Below are 19586 nucleotides of genomic sequence, written 5' to 3'. Positions count from 1 at the left end.
ATGTATTAACACACACTGATTTATTCATAGTGTTTCATTACAAATAAGTGAGGATCCCATAATATCAAAAAAGGTTAGGAGAGCAGCAGAGCACGGCACATTATATTGACAGCTCTGTTGAAATTGAGCTGCCTTGGGATTGAATTTGGAACCCAGGCAAGGAATTGGCTGGTAAATAAGTCATGAGTTTCCCTTGCAGTGTGTGTATCAGGAGGGTAGCCTGGCTGAGCACGCTGAGCTCAGGCAGGTTTCAAGGCGTGCTGCACCTCCAGGTTAGTCAGGACATCCCTCCTGGCTTAAACCAGGTCTGGAACCCTCCTGGCTTAAACCAGACACTGCACCACGTGTAAATCTGCACTCTGAGGCTCTGAAGGGAGGGAAAAGACAGCACAAGCTGGTTTCCACAGAGAGGAGGGCTTTTTGTGTAAAGACATGATGATATTCATTTCATTTAAACATATCATTTCATTTCAGCCTATTCTCCGCAGCACAGGAAAAGACTTCCAAAGCTTTTGTTGTCAGAGAAAGGCTACCATTGTTTTCAGCTGCCTTTTGAGGGGATGATTTGCCAAAAGGAACCGTATCCATGTTTGCACTGAGGGTTTTCATGAGCTGGGGGGGCTGGCACGAGCGATTCTCATGAAAACCCTTCTGATCGTGCTGTGTGCTCTGGTTCAGCTACAGAAGTTCTGAGCTGGGGAACAAAAAGCAATTCTTTGCATCTTTTGTTGTAAGTCAGCACATGCTGAGGCTTTAGCAGAGAGAGGAAATTAGTTTTTCCCTAAGTAAAGCCTTGAAAAAATTGTCGTGTGTGTTTGGCAGCACCCAAATACAAAACGGCTCACGGGAGATAGGGCAATAATCTGAAATAATACCTGTCCTTGTGTTTGCAGCTCAGCCTGAGAGGGGACAAAGCAGGGCAGCAGAGAGAGGCCAGGTGCAGAGGGGCCCTGCTCACCTTCCTGTCCCTGCTCTTCCTTTGCAGATCACCTACAAGGCCGTTGGGTCTCTGGATCCCAGTGCTGACCTGTCCAGCCAAAGGGGGAAAGTCTTCAAGCTGCGGAATGAAACCCATCACCTGTTTGTGGGGTTGTACCCAGGCACCACCTACTCCTTCACCATCAAAGCCAGCACAGTCAAGGGCTTTGGGCCACCCATCACCACCCGGATTGCAACCAAGATTTCAGGTACTGCTTTGGAGAAGAAGGAAAAAAAACAAAATTCCAGAGCTTTGTGCTTTCAATTTAAAGCTGATGCATCAAATTATAAAAAATACTCAGCTTAATGGCTCTCCAAGTTTCATAGGACAGAGTTTTGAAACAGCCAGAGACCTTTGTTTATTAGGGTTACAAATACAGGGGTTAATTTGTGGGTGTCCTAAATATCGCTGGGTATCTCTGGAGCATTTTAAATAAGAACCATCATTAGTTCCACGAATGAACTACCCTTTTGGTAATTATTGTTAGCATTATCTGCCTGGCTGGGGAAGCTCCTTCCACAATGTGGTTTTTATTTTCAGGATGTACCAAAATGGATGAAATGAAGTAATGGAATTAATAGTGCAAAGAGACTAAAAATAAGGGTGGAAAGCTGTTTTTCTTGGGGTTTTTTATGAGTAAGTGCAGAGGGAGAGCTTGAGGCAGACAAGAATATGAAAGGCACTAAAATAAGGAGGCAATGGAAAAGAGAAGATGTGGGGAAAAAAAAGGGGGAAACAGGCCAGTCATAAAAAAAAAAGGATGGTAGTGGTGATATTGGGCAGATATATGTGGATTTTTACCTTTAGTTGAGAGCACTAAAATAGGTTCTCTAACAGAGAGAAAAGCTGTCATTTTTTGGACTATTTTAACTGCTTTTTCAGTAAAGTCAAAATACACATCTGGAACATTCAGGACACTGATAATGCTTGAAATTATGGCTGGTTATTGTAGAAAAGATTGCACTACAGTATAGATTTTCCACTGCCCCATTTCAAAATCAGTTAGTAATAGCAAGTTGTGAGCAGTAAGTGACAGGGTAAATTTTAAAGAAGCAAAGCACATCCCCTCCTTTTGCTCAGGGTTTGAACCCTTGACATTTAGCACTGAAACCACTTGAAGTAAAAGCCATTAAGTGTCCAAACAGCTCCGTGGGCTGTTGGGGCTTCTGCAGCCCTGCTGTGAAGGGACAGCACAGCATGCACTCCATTCCCTTGTGACCAGAGAAATAAAAATCCACAGCAATGGTGTGGGGGCCTTTCCCCCTCTGATTCATTTTCTTTGCATTTATCATCCCATGAGTGCTCAAATTGTGTTAGCAGCCTGCACAAGTACCAACTGTATGCATACTGAGCTGGGTTTATTGACTTCTTTACCCCCCATCTTCCAAATATCTGGCTCTCCATAGGTGTGTACAAACCCCATGCAAGCATTAGGGCAGCCTCTAACATTAGATTATCTCATTGCATGGTCCCGTTTGTGATACATTTTCCAAATAATTTGAAAATTACCATTAAACTTGCTCTAAGAGGCAGCCTTGAGGTTGTTAGGGAGAAGAAGGATTTTTGCATTGACAGTAATGTCCTTGTGAGGCTGTATTTGTTTTTCACATGGAAAGGCCTCTGTGCTGTGGCAGTGTGGGAGTTGTTTGTTTCTGTGGGTGCACGAAGCTGAAGCACCATCCCCTCTGGCCAGAGCAGGGGCTCAGCAATTCCTGCTGTGCCATCGAGGCCAGCAGGTCCAGGGAGGGGATGTTCCTCCTCTCATCTGCCCTCCTGAGCCCTCACCTGGAGCTCTGCATCACCTGGGCCCTCAGCACAGGAAGGACATGGAGATGTTGGACTGGGGACAGAGGAGGCCAAGGAGATGCTCCAAGGGCTGGAGCGATGTCAATGTAGGACACAAAATGAACCACGCACACTCCATGAATCTCAGAAGGCTAGAAAGAACATTTGTTCAAAATGTGATTTATTTATATATTATTTACAGAGATTAATATGATTGGATGGGCAAAGTTAACACCTCTTCAACCACATTGGTTAAGCCACTGGGCCATCAAAAAGTCCCTCCTCTAAAAGGAATGAATAACACAGATACAGTTAGCAAAACATTTTTTTTGTTTACAACAAATTGCTTGGGAAAGAAGTTTCACAAACCAAAACATCTCAGATATGAAATCAGGGCTACAGAGCCGCTCTGCTCTGAGCCAGGTTGAGAGAGCTGGGGATGCTCACCTGGAGAGGAGAAGGCTCCAGGGAGAGCTCAGAGCCCCTTCCAGGGCCTAAAGGGGCTCCAGGAGAGCTGGAGAGGGACTGGGGACAAGGGATGGAGGGACAGGACAATGGGAATGGTTTTAATTTGACAGAGGGCAGGGTTAGTTTGGATGTTAGGAGGAAATCCTTCCCTGTGAGGGTGGGGAGGCCCTGGCACAGGGTGCCCAGAGCAGCTGTGGCTGCCCCTGGATCCCTGGCAGTGCCCAAGGCCAGGCTGGACAGGGCTTGGAGCAGCCTGGGACAGTGGGAGGTGTCCCTGCCATGGCAGGGGGTGGAATGGATGATGTTTAAGATCCCTTCCAATCCAAACTGTGACCTCCAGCATCTGCAGTGATGCTGGTGTGGAAGACCACTGGGGATGTGTCTCCTTTCAATGAGTCACTGCTTCCCCTTGATGGAGAACACCTTCTTCCAGAGAAATCCTTCTTAAGCAGTTGACATTCACTGTGAACATGTTCCCAGCTTATTGACAGGGAAGCCAGCAGCTGAGCTGATAATAGCAGCCCCCATTCTTGACAGTTTTCAGGCATTTAGATAAAAATCCTGATTGTAAACAGGATTACAGTGGAAATCACTATGAGAGGATTAAATATGGGATCCCCCACAATGCAGCTTGCCCTTGTGAGCTACAGATGAACTACTTGTGTGAATTCTTCTGTTTGCTTTATACTTTAAAGTTATTTCAACAAAACCTGCATCTTTGGAACAAATTTGGTGCTGCTCTGATCTCATGATCTCTTCAGATCTTCAGCAGTAAAACTTGTCCCAAACAGATGCCTGCTTCTGGGGAAGGAAGAACTACTAAATGGAATAAATTTCCTAAGGAAAGCTGTCCTACTTTCATGGAATGGTCCTAAGAGAAGATAACAAAGCAGAAGGAGAAAGTAGAGTTTGGCTGAGTGGGTTTTTATTCAGTGGGTTTCAGTATTGCTGGGGGGAACACATCAGAGGTGGGGTTGCCATGGCTGGGCACTGCCCGAGGGTGGCACCGAGATCTCTGCAGCTGCCTGCTGAGTCAGCAGCACTTAAATTTGCTCTAAGAGGTAAAATATCTTGGGTTTGGGTGCAAAAATAACCTGGCTAACTTGTGCTCCTCTCTTTTCATCTTTTGGGTTTGCTAGCACACCCTCCAGCTAATCAACGGGACACAGCTTAAGTCTGTGCATTAATATCTCTTAAAATGTGAGAGCACTAATGCACTGACCAGAACAGGGAAAACCATTCAGGATTCAGGGGTGCTTTTCTTAGCTCTGCCACTGGTTCATTCATCCTAATAGTTTGGGTTCTTTTATAATGCCTATGCAGTTTTCTTCCCTCACCTTTTACAGTGCAGGAATGATCCCTTCTCAAGGGCTTACTAAGTTTTAAAAATTCAAGATGGGATTTTCAAAGCCAGCATGAAGATTGTCCGATCCCCGTGTAATTGGAATGGAGAAAGGGTGTACAAATATTTAAGCAGTTCTGATAATTCTGGTCATAACACTGGGAAGCACTTTGATATCTCATTTGTGAGATGTTAGTGTGATGCTGCCATCAGTGCCCAAGGCTGGTGCATGGTGACCGTGTGTTTGTTCTGCTGCAGCGCCGTCCATGCCGGAGTACGACACGGACTCTCCCCTCAACGAGACTGACACCACCATCACGGTCATGCTGAAGCCTGCCCAGTCCCGGGGAGCCCCTGTCAGGTGGGTGTTTGGTCTTTTCTTTCCACACTCCCCTCCTCTCCTTCTTCCCCAAGCTTCCCTCACTCCCCTCTCATTCTCCTCTGGTAATGGAGCTGCACAAAGCAAGCGCCGACTAAAAGGCCAACTCAGCTGTTGATTCTGCCTTTCACAGTCTCCTTTCATGAATGCTGCAGCCTCCTTGCCTCCCGCTGGTAGCCTCCAGGAGGGATTGCTGCTGGCACTGTCGGGGTTATTACCCTCTCAGCATCACTTCAGATGCCTCTGCAGTGCTGGAGCACAGCGGGGTGTGGAGCTGGAGACTGAGCATCCCCACACAAGGGTGGAGGAGGCTCCAGGTCTCCATCCTGCCCTCCCTTCCATCATGAACAAGGCCTGCTGGTGACTGTTGTAGGCATGACTGCCTTGTCTTTAATGCTTGTGGAGGTATTTGCTCAGTTTCTGGATTTAACACGCTTCTCACCTCTGTAATCCAGCTGTGCTGCTGGGCTGGCTGTGCTGTAATCTAGTCCAGAGAAAAGGAATTTTGATTTAGTGAGGTTTTGCTAGCATAGACAAGCAGATCCTGATGCAGAGCAGAGGATTTGCAGAATCACAGAATTGTTAAGGTTGGAAAAGACCTCCAAGACCATCGAGTCTGACCTTTTACCACTCACCACCTCATCAACCAGCCCAGGGCACTGGGTGCCTTCTGCAGTCATTTCTGAAACACCTCCAGGGATGGTGGCTCTACCACCTCTGTGGGCAGCCCCTTCCAATCCCTGACCACCCTTTCTGTGAAGAAATTCCTCCTGATGTCCAACCTGAACCTTCCCTGGCACAGCTTGAGGTCATTTCTTCTTGTCCTGTCCCTAACCCTGCCCCCTCCTGTCAGGGAGTTGTGGAGATGGAGAAGGTCCCCCCTGAGCCTCCTTTTCTCCAGGTTGAACAACTCCAGCTGCTCCTCACATGCCTGAGTCTGCAGCCCCTTCCCCAGGTCCATTCCCTTCTCTGGACACCCTGCAGCCCCTCAAGGTCTTTCTTGCAGCGAGGTGCCCAGGACTGGACACAGGACTCGAGGTGTGACCTCACCAGTGCCAAGCACAGGGGTGCCATCCCTTCCCTGGTCATTTGGGCCAGGGAGCTGTCCAGGCCCCCATGGAACAGAGTGGGCACCTTGCAGGGACCCTTGCTGCCCGCCTGGGCTGGGTCCTGCTCTGGATGGTGACATCTGGTGTGGGACACTCACCTGCAGCCTGCTCCCTGGCTTGGAGTTCTGTCCTTGTCACTTTCTTCCATCTCAGTGAATTTGGGTTTGGTGCAAGGCACCAGCACAGATGAACAAATTTCCCTTCTGAGCCCACAGTGCCTTACCTGCTGCTGGCAGAAGTGCCAGCTGCTCCTTCCTCCTGCCACTCATCCTGCCAGGCTCCTCTGCTGACAGCAGCCATTGGAATCACTTACAAAAACAGTGGGTCCTGCCTTGCAGAGAGTCCAGCAGGTATTAATTACCTTCCTGTGGGATCTTCAAGCTTTTACCTCCAGTTTCCATAAGAGACTCTTGAAGTTTTTTCTTATGGGTGTTATTTTAAAAACACAATATTTCCCCCTTTCATAATGCTTGGGTTTCTGTATCCCACTGACAGGTTCTTAATGCTTTTGAGGGATGCCCACTAAGTGTTCAGGAGCAAACTGCTCCAGATGCAAATTACTGGATTTAATTAAATATCCTATATCAGCTGGTGGTCCCTCAACTGTGTTGTGACTTGGACCCAAATTGTATTGACAAGCTCAAACAAAAAAAAATCATTCTTTAAGACTAAGCAGTATCCTTTCTCTGTTTTTTCTGAGTAATGTATTTCAAAGTTTGCCTTTCAATCTCCGGTACTCCATATGAGCAAATTTAGGAGGCTATTTTCTGAGTCCTTCAGGGATGTTTTTCTGCTGGAAAAGAGCAGTAAAATCACACAGCTTTGTTTTGTTTTATTTCTTTATATGGGGGAACATTCCTGTATCTCGTTTTACCACCTGCTGTCTTAGCAGTGTTGCTATTTTGTCTTTTTATTGAAAAGTCTTGTGATTTTTCTCAAAGTCGATTTACTGCACCTTAACTGCATTCAGTGAATAATGTCTTTTCTAGCAAATGCATCTGTACATAAAATTGGTCGGTATTTTTTATAAATTTTCACTGTGATTTCTTTAATTGCATCGTAGCCTATTACACGTTTGCAGAGAGTGCAATATTTACATGCCACATCTAAGTGATAAAATTATTTCCTATAATGAGTCCATTTCATTGACTTACAGATGTGTGTATGAAAAGCAGAAGGGCAGGGGGAGTAAGGGGGAGGGAGTCTTGGGGAGAATTTTAGCTTTTTATTAACTCTGACAGACTCAGAGTTCTTCCCCTGTAGAACCATCCAGACTGTTCTTAGGCTAACCTTAATAAATCCAGTTATTTCAAGCTTCAGTTCTCCCAACCTCTTCCCTTTTCTGTTCTGCACGCTGCCCCATTTGTGAAATTCTCTCAAAATACCATTTCCAGAAGTGGGCCCCATTCCCTCAGAGGGAGATCAAAAGAGTAACACGAGTAACTTACTGTGAGCTGCTTGTGGCACCCTTAACACACAAGAACAAGGTGGCTTTTCCTCCTCAGTGTGTTTTATTCCTCCAGCTGAGATCAAATGTGTCCTCTTAGCTGTTTTTTGGTTAGCTGTTCTCCCTCTGGCTTGTGTGGGGTTTATTTCTCTCCCTGATTCCCTCTCAGTGTGATGCCAGGCTCTGTCCAGTTGCTGAAAGCATGAAGACAAGCACAGGTTTGAGAGAAAGGGCTGAGCAACCTCCCTGCCCAGCAGAGGGGTGGTGCAGAGCATCCTGTCCCATGTAAATCCTGGTGGGATGCCTTCTCCTGGTGGATGTGACCATGCTTTCCTGGATCCCTTTCTCCTTCATCTCCCAGCCTGCCTCAGATGGGGCTGAACAGTTCCTGAGAGGAGTCTGAAATGGATTTTCCTCACAGCTTCCTATAAAAGCTCTGCTATTCAGAGCTTTCTCTGGGCAGGAATGGGTCGACCCCCTATCCCATCAACCTGACAGTTTCTGCTCTGCAATTCTCCAGTTTTTATTACAGTCCTTCCAAACTGTGAAGATAAAAAAACAATTAATATACAGTAATTATTCTAATATTTCCTCTTCTGTCCAGGGGATGGTGAGTCGGAGAACATGTAGGGATGTGACTGTAAGGAAATATCTCTACTTGGTCTTGAGTTATTTCATTCTGCTGTAGTACGGAAATGGAGCATGGGCTGCAAGAACATCTTCAGAATAAGACAGAAGGATATTTAAAATAAGATTAATTGTATTTTCATTCATCTGAAATGCGGGTACACCAAATCCAAAGTCACTTTCAGCATTAAGACACTTCTGATGTTCCCCAGTGCTCATGATAAATAATTTAAATGTGGCTGTATATAAAAGTAACGATCATGAACTCAGCGTTGTTAACGATCTAGAGATAACAACGAGGGTGCTTTCATGCTACCTAACAGGATTAATATAAACTTAGATATTCTTTGATCTATTTTGTCCTATTGCCAAAAGAAAGGTGAAGCCTCAGCAAGCAGAAATATTCTCCCTTGTGGCACGGGCGTTTCATTTTTGCCTTTATTTTTCGTGGTACAACCTGCAGAGTTTGACTCCGCATTGCCCTTTAAAAATAACTTTTAGGTGTTCTTATATCAATCTAAACCCTGTGAATGGTGCTATGATTGATTTGCTGGAGGCTGACATTCATCTATAATACATTCACAAGAGGAAGGAAGAATGCAAGTGTTCTCAATCTTTACTCCTCAACTCTTTCCTGAAAACCTCCAATGTGATTTTGAGGATATTTCTGCCTTTGGATCTGTTATTGTCAGGAGGGCTGAGTCAGTCCTTCATAGATTATTCACATATGACATCTTTAGACCTCTATTTGAGAATTTATATCCCACTCCCAGCTTGCAAATAACACTCTGAGGGGTTTTATCTGCAGGACATGTCCACAGGCTGGTTTTGGAGTGTCGGATATTTGAAGGTCCATCTGCTTTATTAACACGCAGTTGGCTCTGTCAATCTACCCCTACCACTGCTATGGAGAAAATCAAATTTCCAGAGCGTGTGTGAGTTGTGAGGATTTCAGAGTTTAGATAAATGCTCCCCTTAGGTGTGATTGCCTTGTCAATACCCTGCTCTGCGTGGTGGAGCTGTAGGACACGGCAGAAGGACGTTTGAGAAGAGCCTGCAATTATTTTGTGGTGGGGTCCAGAAATTTGAAAACTTCTTTGTTGGAGCAATATGGATTTATTCTCTCTCTCTTCCTGCAATTCTCAGAGGTGTGTCAGTAAATAATCTGTGATATTCCTTTGTGTGCTGCCAGCACACGGGTACAGATGGGGCAGTTTATTAATGTACATCTTAAAGGAAATAAAGTAAATCTGAACAAGAGAAGAGAGTTTAAATATTTAAAATATATTAAGAAGGACTGAGCAAAGGTGAAATAAATATTTTCACATCAGCAGCCAGCCAGGAGGATGAATTGATTTATATGGACCAAGTCCTGCATTACACTCGAGTGTCGTTATTTGATTCTTGATCTTCCAAGCATGAAATAAAAGAAAATTTTGTTCTACATGATGCTAAAAAATTAAAAGAAAACAGCTGTAATGTTATGTACAGAACACCTAAGAATGGTGTTTTTTCCTGGTTTTCTACTCAAGCTATTCCCCCAGGATAAAATCCTGTAGGATGTATCTGTGCACTTAAGCATGCCTACAGGCAATAATGAGTAAAACTTTGCTGGAAGGAAGGGCCATGGTATTGCTTCCGTCTTATGTTAGAGAACTCAGAGTAGCTAAAGCTTGTCTTTCTATCTGTAACAAAGTAAAAATGGAGAAAATTTGTAGCCATTGGCTAGAAATTTTATCTCTAGGTAATTTTTTCTTTTCTGTGATTTTGGGTGTTATCTGTTCATCCTGAGCCTGCCTTTCCTGCATCCCTCTCCCTGCCACCCTTAGTCTGATTTTGCACAGAAGTTTCTTCCCAGCCTTACAAAGGAGTGGTTTGCAAACCCAGTGACTTTGACTGTGTGGTGGAGAAACTGTAAGTTCACAGTATTTGCTGGTGCTTTTGTTTTCCTTTGCTGCTGGTGACTTTGGTTTGTAGCTCTCCATTGCAGAGAGGGAGCAGTGCTGCTCAGATCTCTGCTTTGCAGCTTCTTTGTGGCATCACGTGAGCCTGCCTCAGGCATTTATGCTGAAAATTGATTCATTAATGCCAGAAAAAGGTGGCAATTTCTATTCTTAAAACTCCCACGTTTAGTACCTGGTATATGAAAATAAAGACTGGAGTGAAAGAGCAGAGAAACAATAAAAAGGGTGCTAAGGGTGAAATTATCATACCCTTGATAATTCAGAAAGTTAGATTCCCTTGAGAGGCAGATTCTTAGTACCTGGAAAAGAAAATTCCTGGTCTGCTTTTTCTGAGCTCCTGTTTCAATGTCTGCATCACATGAGTTGGTTGATTCAATACAGGGCAAGCAGTTGTCGCTTTAGATCTTTTAATTTTGTAGTATTTAATGAGAAATGAGATTATCAATCTAGGCTTCTGATATTATAAGCCAAATTATCTGTATTAATTAACATCTCTTATAATATACCTCAGGGATATTGTTCTGAAATCATTCAAGCTGAGTTTCTCCTGCCTGACACTCTGCCTTCTATGTAGCTAAGAGTTTGGAGGTACATGAAGAAGTTTCTCCTTAGGGATAAACCAGATCTACATTTTCTTCAACTGTGTGTGAATGGGAGAGAAGGAAATTGAGAATTTGGGTGAAAGGCATTAAGTACTTGAAATTATTATGAATATTAGAGGTGCTTTGCTTATTGTATTAGGAGAACAGCAGAACAGAGATACGAGTGTGTAAGGTACAACCAGAAGTATCAGGAAGGAATATTTAGTCTTTTATGTAACATGGCACAATTAGTTGAATAGGGGCTTAAAGGTCTTGTTTAGTTCCCTGAGAAGTCAGGTGTTAGTCCCAGAAAATGAGGCTAAAGGGCATTTTGGGTCAATCTTCTCATCTAGTACAGGAAATGCATTTTCCTACTGCATCAGCACAATGTGCAATTGAAATTCAGTCCCCTAAAGGGGACAAATCTGCCTTTTACCATTTATCAGCCATCCAAACCATGGCTGTTTTCACAGCCTGGGTGATCTGATGTGTCTTTGACCATTCCACAGGTAGCTTTGGCAGTGGGCAGAAACGGGAGAGGAAAGCCATAAAACTGGTGTCTACTTGAATGATAATATTTTAACAATCACGTTACATGTGGAGTCAATTCTTTGGTGTCAAGAAGTATTTTATTAGTGCTACAGGGAACCTTTTGCTAACACTTTTTAGTGTTGTGAGGACCTGAGGATACTGAGTAGGGGAAAGGAGGTTTTTTGCATAAATCTTTTATGCTGACTGTGTAAACTGTCAGATTTAATTCCAGCACCCAACAGGTTAATGAATTTTGAGCTTTAAGCTGATATTCACAAATTATGGCCATCTCCTCACATTAGGCTGTCATCCAGTTAGATGAGGGAACAGAGAAAATACCCGTGGTTCCAGTTTGAGAGTTTCTTTTCCCAAGACATTTCTTTGCTCCACAGCTCTCAGAGCCATTGTGCCCAGTCCTTATTGTCACAGAATGAAAGGCTCATAACAAACAACATGAAATACCTTAAAAATCAGAAACTCTGACTTCCAGGAGGTGCAGTGCCAAGCTGTGAGAGCTTTTGGATCAGACCCTTCCATGGAATGAGCTGAGCTGGGCCACAGCTGCTCAGGGGTGGGAAGCCCACAGGAGGAAGGACCTTGGCTCTTTTGGAGGATCATCAAAGATGATTTACTTAATTGAAGCAGGTCCTTAAGGCACTTGAAATGAGTCTGAGCACAAGTCCCTGGCAGTTGTCCACCCCGCAGGAGCAGTGCCCAGGCTTTACCCGGGCAGCAGTGCCTCTCCCAGGAGTGAGGGTGCTCAGTCCAGGGGACAAGTGGGCCCTTCCTTCTCTGCTGCATCTGGCAGGGGATGTTCTCACAGGCAGGTGCCCCTCAACGTGTCTATAACAACACAGAAACACAATAAAAGGGAAGATGAGCAAGCTCTGCTTTGCTGCTGCAGACTCAGGCATTTCAGGATTTAATTATACCACAGGTATATAAATTCCGGAAACATGTTAATGCTCCCGTGATTAAAATTATAGAGGGCCTAATTGAAAAAGCATAAACCGAATTGAAGAATTCCTAATTATAGTTTGCTTTGAGGTGTTAATTTCCTCCATAATGAATGCATAATTTCTTGGAACTAGAAAATGGGGTTGCTGCACCAGTGCGTGGGATGCAGATGGAATGGAGGGATTATCATAAATGCAGCCAGACAATTCTCAGGAATAAACCTCTGCAGCCATGATGCTCTTCTGCCTCCCCATAATTTCTGCTTGCCTTGCACAGTGGTTTTCCAAAGCAAAAGGCAGGGCTAGGAACAGTGAAGGATTTGCTTGCAGTGCAAAAGAAAGGGGAAATAGGGCTGGTGTCATTCAAAGTAGTCATGCTGCAAAAGGGGAAGGCAAGGGGAGAAGCAGAAAGTGGAATATTTCTAGTAGGAAAGTCAAAGAGTAAAAGAGGAGGAAATGCCAATTCCCCATGTGGCCCACCTTGACAGATCCCTAAGGAACTGCAGGAGCTGATGTTGATGTAGATTGAGGGGTTTTTTTCTGCCAAAGGACACAGCCTATATGTAATGTTTGCTCTTTTTTAAAAAATAGTCTTCGTTTTGAGGGGAGTTGGTGGATTACAGGATTGTCAGACACAATCTCCTAATGTTTAAATCCATCCCATTCCCACTGTGCTGGGGGTGGGAGGTGTTTATGGATGAATTGCTGCAGAGTAGTTCTTATCCTTGGGACTTTCCCACTCCCTCTGTCCTCAATTTCCCTTCATTCTGGGGCAGGAGATGTTGGAGCGAAGGCACCATTTTAGATCTCTCCCTGGTGTCAGAATCACGGCAGTTTTGCACTTTCTGAAAAGCAAAACGTGTCCAGAAAAGGTGGAAAGGAGCTGGTGCATACTCCTGTAGCTTCAGATGCTGAGAGTCCGTGTTAGCTTTCCCCAGGAGAGCTCATCATCCTTGCACGTTGACCACAGCACTGGAGTGGTTACCTGGCTGCATGGGCCTTGTGAGTAATGCACTTTATCACAAGGTGTAAACAGAGCAGGTTCCCTCTCTTTTCCCAGTGTTTTTCTTAGCCTCTTAATTTAAAAGACATCCAAACAAACATGACACCGATAAAAGTATTTTTCTGGTGTTTTTTAGTGTTTTCTCTTATGAAAGACCGCAGGTTCTTCTGTGTGGGTTTTCCCTGCACAGTCTGGTAGCTGTGGCTGTGGAAAAGGCAGAGGAAGCTTGAATTCCCAGCTAGATTATTTCTGCATCCAAATGAACCTGATTTGATGGAAGCCATTGGAAAAACCCAAATGAATTCTGACTGAGAATAAATGCAAATATCCCCATCCTCTTGTTCAAGCTGCTGGACAGTCCCAGGGAGGGTTTGCCATGGTCTCTCCTTGCCCTTCAGGTTGTTCAAGAACCACTTGGGCTCTTCTTGTCCTTGAAACCTCCTCCTGGTCTTAAAGCAGTTCTTGCTGAGGATGACAGGACCTCAGTCAGCGGTGCCTGTTTAATACAAAGCAGCATTAACAAAACAGAGGTTGGGTTTGGCTTTTTATTTTTTCTTTTAAACAGATGCCAGGTGGCTCAGGAGGGAAGAGACACCTCCAAAGCCGCTCACATCAGCTCCTGTGCAGCGAAAGCTGTGTCTGTCTGCACTCATTATCTTTAATCTGCCAGCAGAAAATGGCATTGAACTGGAGAGAGGGACTGGGCCAGTTCCACTGGGGAGCAGCAGCTATTATGGCTAATCTGGGTTGCCAGCCAGGTCAGGCTTATGGAGATGCTTGAGATAATGGAAAACAGAGTATTGAAACTCCCTCCAGTTCTTTATTTTATTTTTAATTTATTTTATTTTACATTTTATTTTATTTTACTTTATTTTTTATTTTACTTTTTATTTTATTTATTTTATTTTTATTTTACTTTTTCAATTTTATTTTTAAATTTTACTTTATTTTATTTTTATTTTATTTAAAATTTACTTTATTTTTATTTACTTTTTTATTTTTTCATTTTTGTTTTGAGTTTTAAATTTTATTTTTCATTTTACTTTATTTTATTTTTTATTTTACTTTATTTTATTTTAATTTTTTACTTCCCAGAAGATTAAATAGATAATTTAAAGCATTTAAGAGAGTACAAGGAATATGACATATGAACAAGTAAACAGATGCAGGAGCAGTTCTGGTGGGCTGGGGAAGGTCTTTCTGCATGTCTGAATTGCAACTTCTATTAGGACAAATGACACAGTTGGGAAAAATGGCCCTTTAAGGACACAAATCCTTCTTTATGGTCAGTGAATGCAGTTGTGTTCCAGCTGCTCAGGTTTTGTGTGTGTTACCACATTGCTGGTGCCTGTGGACAGGTGCTGTGGTGATGGCCAGACTTGCTTAGAGCTATGTGGGAATATTTGGATTTTTGGATACCTTTCCATAGCTGTCGTGGCCTCTTCAGTCAGAGAAGACTCATGGTGGGTGGAACCTCATGAGGCTGGAAAACACTGATTTTAATAGACATATTTATGTGTAGGTGCACACAGGGGTGTTCAGATGTGCACAAGCAGAATCAGAGAAGCACAGAATGATTTTAGTTGAAGGGACCCTAAAGTTCACCCAGCTCCAACCCCCTGCCTTGGGCAGGGACACCTTCCCTTATCCCAGGCTGCTCAGAGCTCCATTGTTTAAACATTAATAATATTAATCATTATTATTATTATTAATATTAATAATATTAATAACATCATCATTGGCTCAAGGTGTGACTGGTGCCCGTGGCTCTGGTGCATCTTCTGTGTGGTGCAATTTGAAGACAGAGGCAGCCCCCAAACGCCTCTTTCCTGCACTCTGCTCCTCCTTTTCACTGAAGCTCACATCTCTAGTGATGCTCAGAAGTCACATTTGCCACTTTTTTTTCCCAGTTTTGAAAGGTTTGGTAGGAGTAGCATGTGTAGCATGTGGCTACTCCAGACTCCTTTAGACAGGACATATTGGCTGGTGGGTGGAGGGAGGGATATTGGGCAGGAAAGTGTGGATTTGTTTACATACAACTGATCCTGTGATATCAGGCAGAGTCACATTCCCCATGCTGCTGTTTATATATCTGCAACAGAGGGATAATTATTATTGTACCTCAGGGGTCTGTCAGGATAAAACCTATGCAACCCACAAAGGCCATGGAATATTTTACATTACACTGTCACATTTTTTACTGAAAACTCTACCTAACCACCCCCAAAAATCCCCAAAACCCCAAGGAACCAAACCAAACAACCCTCCCCACACACACACCTTCCAACAGAGTTTTCATGTTTTCAGTCAGCTGTGGGAGTTGTATGTGAGACAGCAAAGGAATTTCAGACAAAGCAGCCTGGCCAAAGACAGCATTTGTTAGAGTGACACTGGCAGGATGCTTCTCTGCAAATACAAACATTTTGTTTGGGTTGACAGTGTGCATAGTTCCTGAAATAGATGCCACTGCCTGTCCCACAGGCAGCTCATCACAGCTCGTGCTGCTGCCTGGGGACAGCACAGGCCCATCCCTCTCTCCTCCACAGGAACCATGCACTCATTAAACGTACTCACTTTTTCCAGAGCCCATTTCAATCACTGGAGAAATTTAACAAAGCTTGAAATTTCAGTGATAAAGGAATGCCTCCAAATGGTTCTATCCAAGTGTGAAATGGTTACCTTTTGTTTCATGAATTTCAGGGTCTCACATGCCCTGGTAGTAAATCTGGAGTACTGAGCTGAATGTGAGAGTGGAAGAAAATGTGAAGAGACTCTCTTCCCAGCCTTCTTGATTATTAAATGGATTTCATTATTATTGGCTCTATCTCAGCAGGTTTTTTTCATTGCAGTGGCAGTAATTACCATCTCTTCTTCCTATGCCTTTTTTTTACGAATTTGGCTGGATTTGAAGTTTTTTTTTTAGTATTCTTCAACTTCAGTGAACGTAGTAGAAGAGTTGTTTAATTTAAATGACTGTAAAAGGACACGCAAAAATAACTGCAAAATGAAGGCTCTGGTGTGAATAACTTTGCAATATGAGAGACTATTTCCTCGAGTAGCATCACTATTAGCAGCTTTATTTTTGTGAATGCTTTGCAGATGTGAGCAAGCTGATAGATGACAGTGCAGCCCAATATTCAGAATGGGCTACTTTTTGAGCCTCTGAAACAGCCAAGCACATTCCAGAAGATGACACTGTAGAACAATCTCTTTCTTTCCACTATTTTCTGCATGAAACTGTTTATTGAAAGCAAACCTTCACTTCAGCATATTGTATTCTGCATGGAGCTGTTCCAGAGTGTAATGGAAACAGTAGCAATCTTTAATTGATTGTAATGTGCTTCGAATCAGTTCTTAAATAGACAGAAAATTGCAGAACAGAGCACTGGGTCCTGTCAGAGTGTCCTGGGTGGCTGTGAAACACAGTTCATTATGGTTTGTAGATTAGTTTCAGAGCTTCTGATTAAAAATGCTATTGGAGGTACTGAGGGTGACATTTTCAAATATCTGAAGGCAGTAACTCAATTCTCAGGGATTTATTGGCACCTGTTTGCACCCAGAAAACTTCATGAACTTGGGAGCTCTCTGGGGAGTTGACTCTTGGGTGTCTGAATGTTTGATTGCAGGAGGTGCCTGCTCAGGAAATCCACCCTTGGAGCCCAAGGAAAGCAGTGAGTGCCAGCATCAGACTTTATGGCAGATACCCTTGAGTTCCTGTAAACTTTAGGGGAATGGATGCTATAAAGCTATTTTAGACTTGATTCAGTTTGAAGTTTTAAACGAAATCTCCCATATGCAGATTCATGGTAGGGCTGGAGGCACGTTGTGAGAAGGATCTATTTACAGTTTAATCTCACGGTTTTTTAGGGTGAACAGTACAGAGTACTGATACATGGGGTACCTTTCTTCAAAATTCCCATTATTTTATTTCTGTCTCTGTGGCAAAATTCAGGCTTTGATCTTGGTATCTTTAAAAGGGGGAAATAAAGATGATGAGGCTTCTCTTCTGTCTCAGAGTGCATCACTGAAGGCAGCTTGGCCATAAAACAAGCACCTGCACATGCAATGGCTGATCTGAATTCTGAATGTGGGTGTAAGCCAGCACATCAAACCCTCTCCCATTCCAGTATCCTGGGAGATGGCTCCATCCTGTCAGAATTAATGTGATGAACCTTCATGGATATATACAGATACACTTACTTTGGCTCAACCAAATTTAACAGGATCACAAGTTAAATGGAATAATCACATGATAAAAATGCTGTGCTCAGTGTCTGTAGCTGGATTCTTGTGTGTCCCACAAGGGAAAAGAAGCTGAAGTTGTTGTTGGTCCTTCTAGTTATGGTAACTTTGTCCCTGTTCATGTGCTACTGATGCCTTTTCTTCACCTCTGTGCAGCACTGACCCCTGTGGATTGGTCAGACAGTATTTGGGGTGTATTTTCGTGGGTTTGGATGGCCTTTTTGGAATAGCTGGATCTCTTTCTTCCATAGAAAATGTGCAGGAGTGGAAATTCAACATCCAGCTCCACGTCAGCTGCTACATCCCACATGGGGAGGCACAAATCTTTTCTAGCCTTCCTCCATTTGCTCCTTTTTGTCCTTCATTCTTTGAATTAAAATAACCAGTAACAAGAAAACCACTGCTCTCTTACTTCCTGTAGCCTATCAGAGAGTTATTCTGAAAGTAGTGTTCATCTGAGCTGGAAGTGGGAAGTTCCTGTTCTCTGTAGGATGAACAACAAAACCTGCTCACAGTCGTCTGCTAAAAAAAAGGCACTACAAGATCAAGCTGTTTTAATTGCCACTTATTTTTGCTCCCTGGGAGAAAATAATATTGGAAATAATATATGGCTGATAATAAATTTATGTGTTAAATGAAAATATATTGAATCTTTATATGATGTGAAGGAAAGTTTAATAACGAGATTGGTCCAGAGGGAGTACTCAGCTGCTGAAACATTGTTTCTTTTAAGCTTTAATAATTCAGGTGAGTGGATCACTGCAAATTTACAAAGAAATGATATTCCATTGCCTACCCTCTCATTATCAAGAGCAAGGTGAAGGTTTCAACTTGTTGTGCCAGGATACCAAAGGGCATGGGCCAGATGTTGGATGCTTTATGGAGAGCCCTGACTCAGCTTTTCCTCCCCACATTCCTGGGCATCCTACATTCAAAATCTGAGACTGGTCTGAATACTTAACTTGTGGACAAGTATTGTCTCAGTCCATCCTGAAAAAGAAATCAAGATCAGGGAAAGGAGAAGCCTGAGGCAAACAGAGAGATCTCCATCACAGAAATGGGCTGTGACTGGGAATGTTGATTTTTTTTTTTCACACTGAATAGGAAACTCATAATTTAAAAAATTATCTAGTAGATGGTGATAAGGGCACCTTCCATTCCTCTGCAGACAACACTTGTGCTGTGGCCCATTATGGTGGGTGCTTTTATCAGTGATTTATAGCCAAGCTGTCAAAAACTTTAAAAAGCTTCTATTAAAGTGATGTGGATTTATCTATCTAAGACCTTTGAAATTTATAAAGGAGCCCAGTTTTGGCCTCCTTTCCTAATCAGAGTGTGCAGCTGCACACAGGGCAGTCAGTTCCCCAGCCTTCTAGGAGGTCAGGCATTTGTTTTGTGGCCCAGATTTGAGAATCCCTCGAGAGCTCTCTGGAGAGCAGAGCCTGTGGATGTTTGGAAAGCAGTCCCTGGTGTTTGTTAAGGGGACAGCAGCTTTATTTGGCTGCACCAAAGTGGGCTGGGGTGGCACTGGCAGCACAAACCCCCTGCTAACAACTACCCTGCAGCACACCCCCGTGTGTTTGATTGCAGCGTTTCCAAATGTGTGCTGACATTAAAAACTGGAGTGCAGGAGTTAGGGTGGCTGTATCATCTTTCATTTCACAGGCACTGAAGCTGTTATCTCGTGTAGGAGTTTGAATGCTCTGTTTTTGTTGTCTCTTTTAATATCATTTCTCTGTGTGACACTGACACTCGTATCCAGCTGGGCGTTTGCAGCTGAGGCATTGATTCCATGTTAGCTGATCCTGGCTGGGAGCAGCAGCTTTGAAGCCTGGGATGGGGAGAGCCCCAAACCCCTGTTACTGCCTCCCTGGTAGATGGAATAAGAGCTATTAGAATAGTTTGCATATCTCCTCCTTATTTTCATTGCCTGTTTGCCTTTTTTATCCTTCCCTCCATCACCACTTTTTGGAAAACCTTTGGAAATCCTCCTTTCCCTTGTCTGTAAAGGCACTGGTGTTACAGAATTGTCAGAGGTAGCAAATTGCAGAGGGTAGACCCTGCTCAGCCCTGACCCAGAGGTGTGAGGGCAGCTGAAGGGCTCTTTCAGGCCAAAAGGGCAGATCCTACTCACCAAGTTTATCCTGAGGTAGTGCCCAGCCACGATCTCGGG

General features: G+C 43.6%; 1 protein-coding gene across 2 annotated transcripts in view; it reads left to right on the top strand.

Annotated features, from left to right (window-relative positions):
• PTPRT (protein tyrosine phosphatase receptor type T) overlaps positions 1 to 19586 on the top strand; it is a 446577-nt gene that overhangs the window by 322930 nt on the left and 104061 nt on the right. For both annotated transcript variants that reach the window (XM_063404659.1, XM_063404660.1), the window contains exons 10-11: positions 986 to 1187; positions 4833 to 4935. In XM_063404659.1, coding sequence (XP_063260729.1) covers positions 986 to 1187; positions 4833 to 4935 — 305 coding nt within the window. The remainder of the gene's footprint in view (positions 1 to 985; positions 1188 to 4832; positions 4936 to 19586) is intronic.

This window comes from Prinia subflava, chromosome 8 (assembly GCF_021018805.1).
Source record: "Prinia subflava isolate CZ2003 ecotype Zambia chromosome 8, Cam_Psub_1.2, whole genome shotgun sequence".
Classification (NCBI taxonomy): Eukaryota; Metazoa; Chordata; class Aves; order Passeriformes; family Cisticolidae; genus Prinia; species Prinia subflava.
The sequence above is the reverse complement of the archived record's forward strand: the minus strand, read 5'-3'. Positions and strand labels throughout refer to the sequence as shown.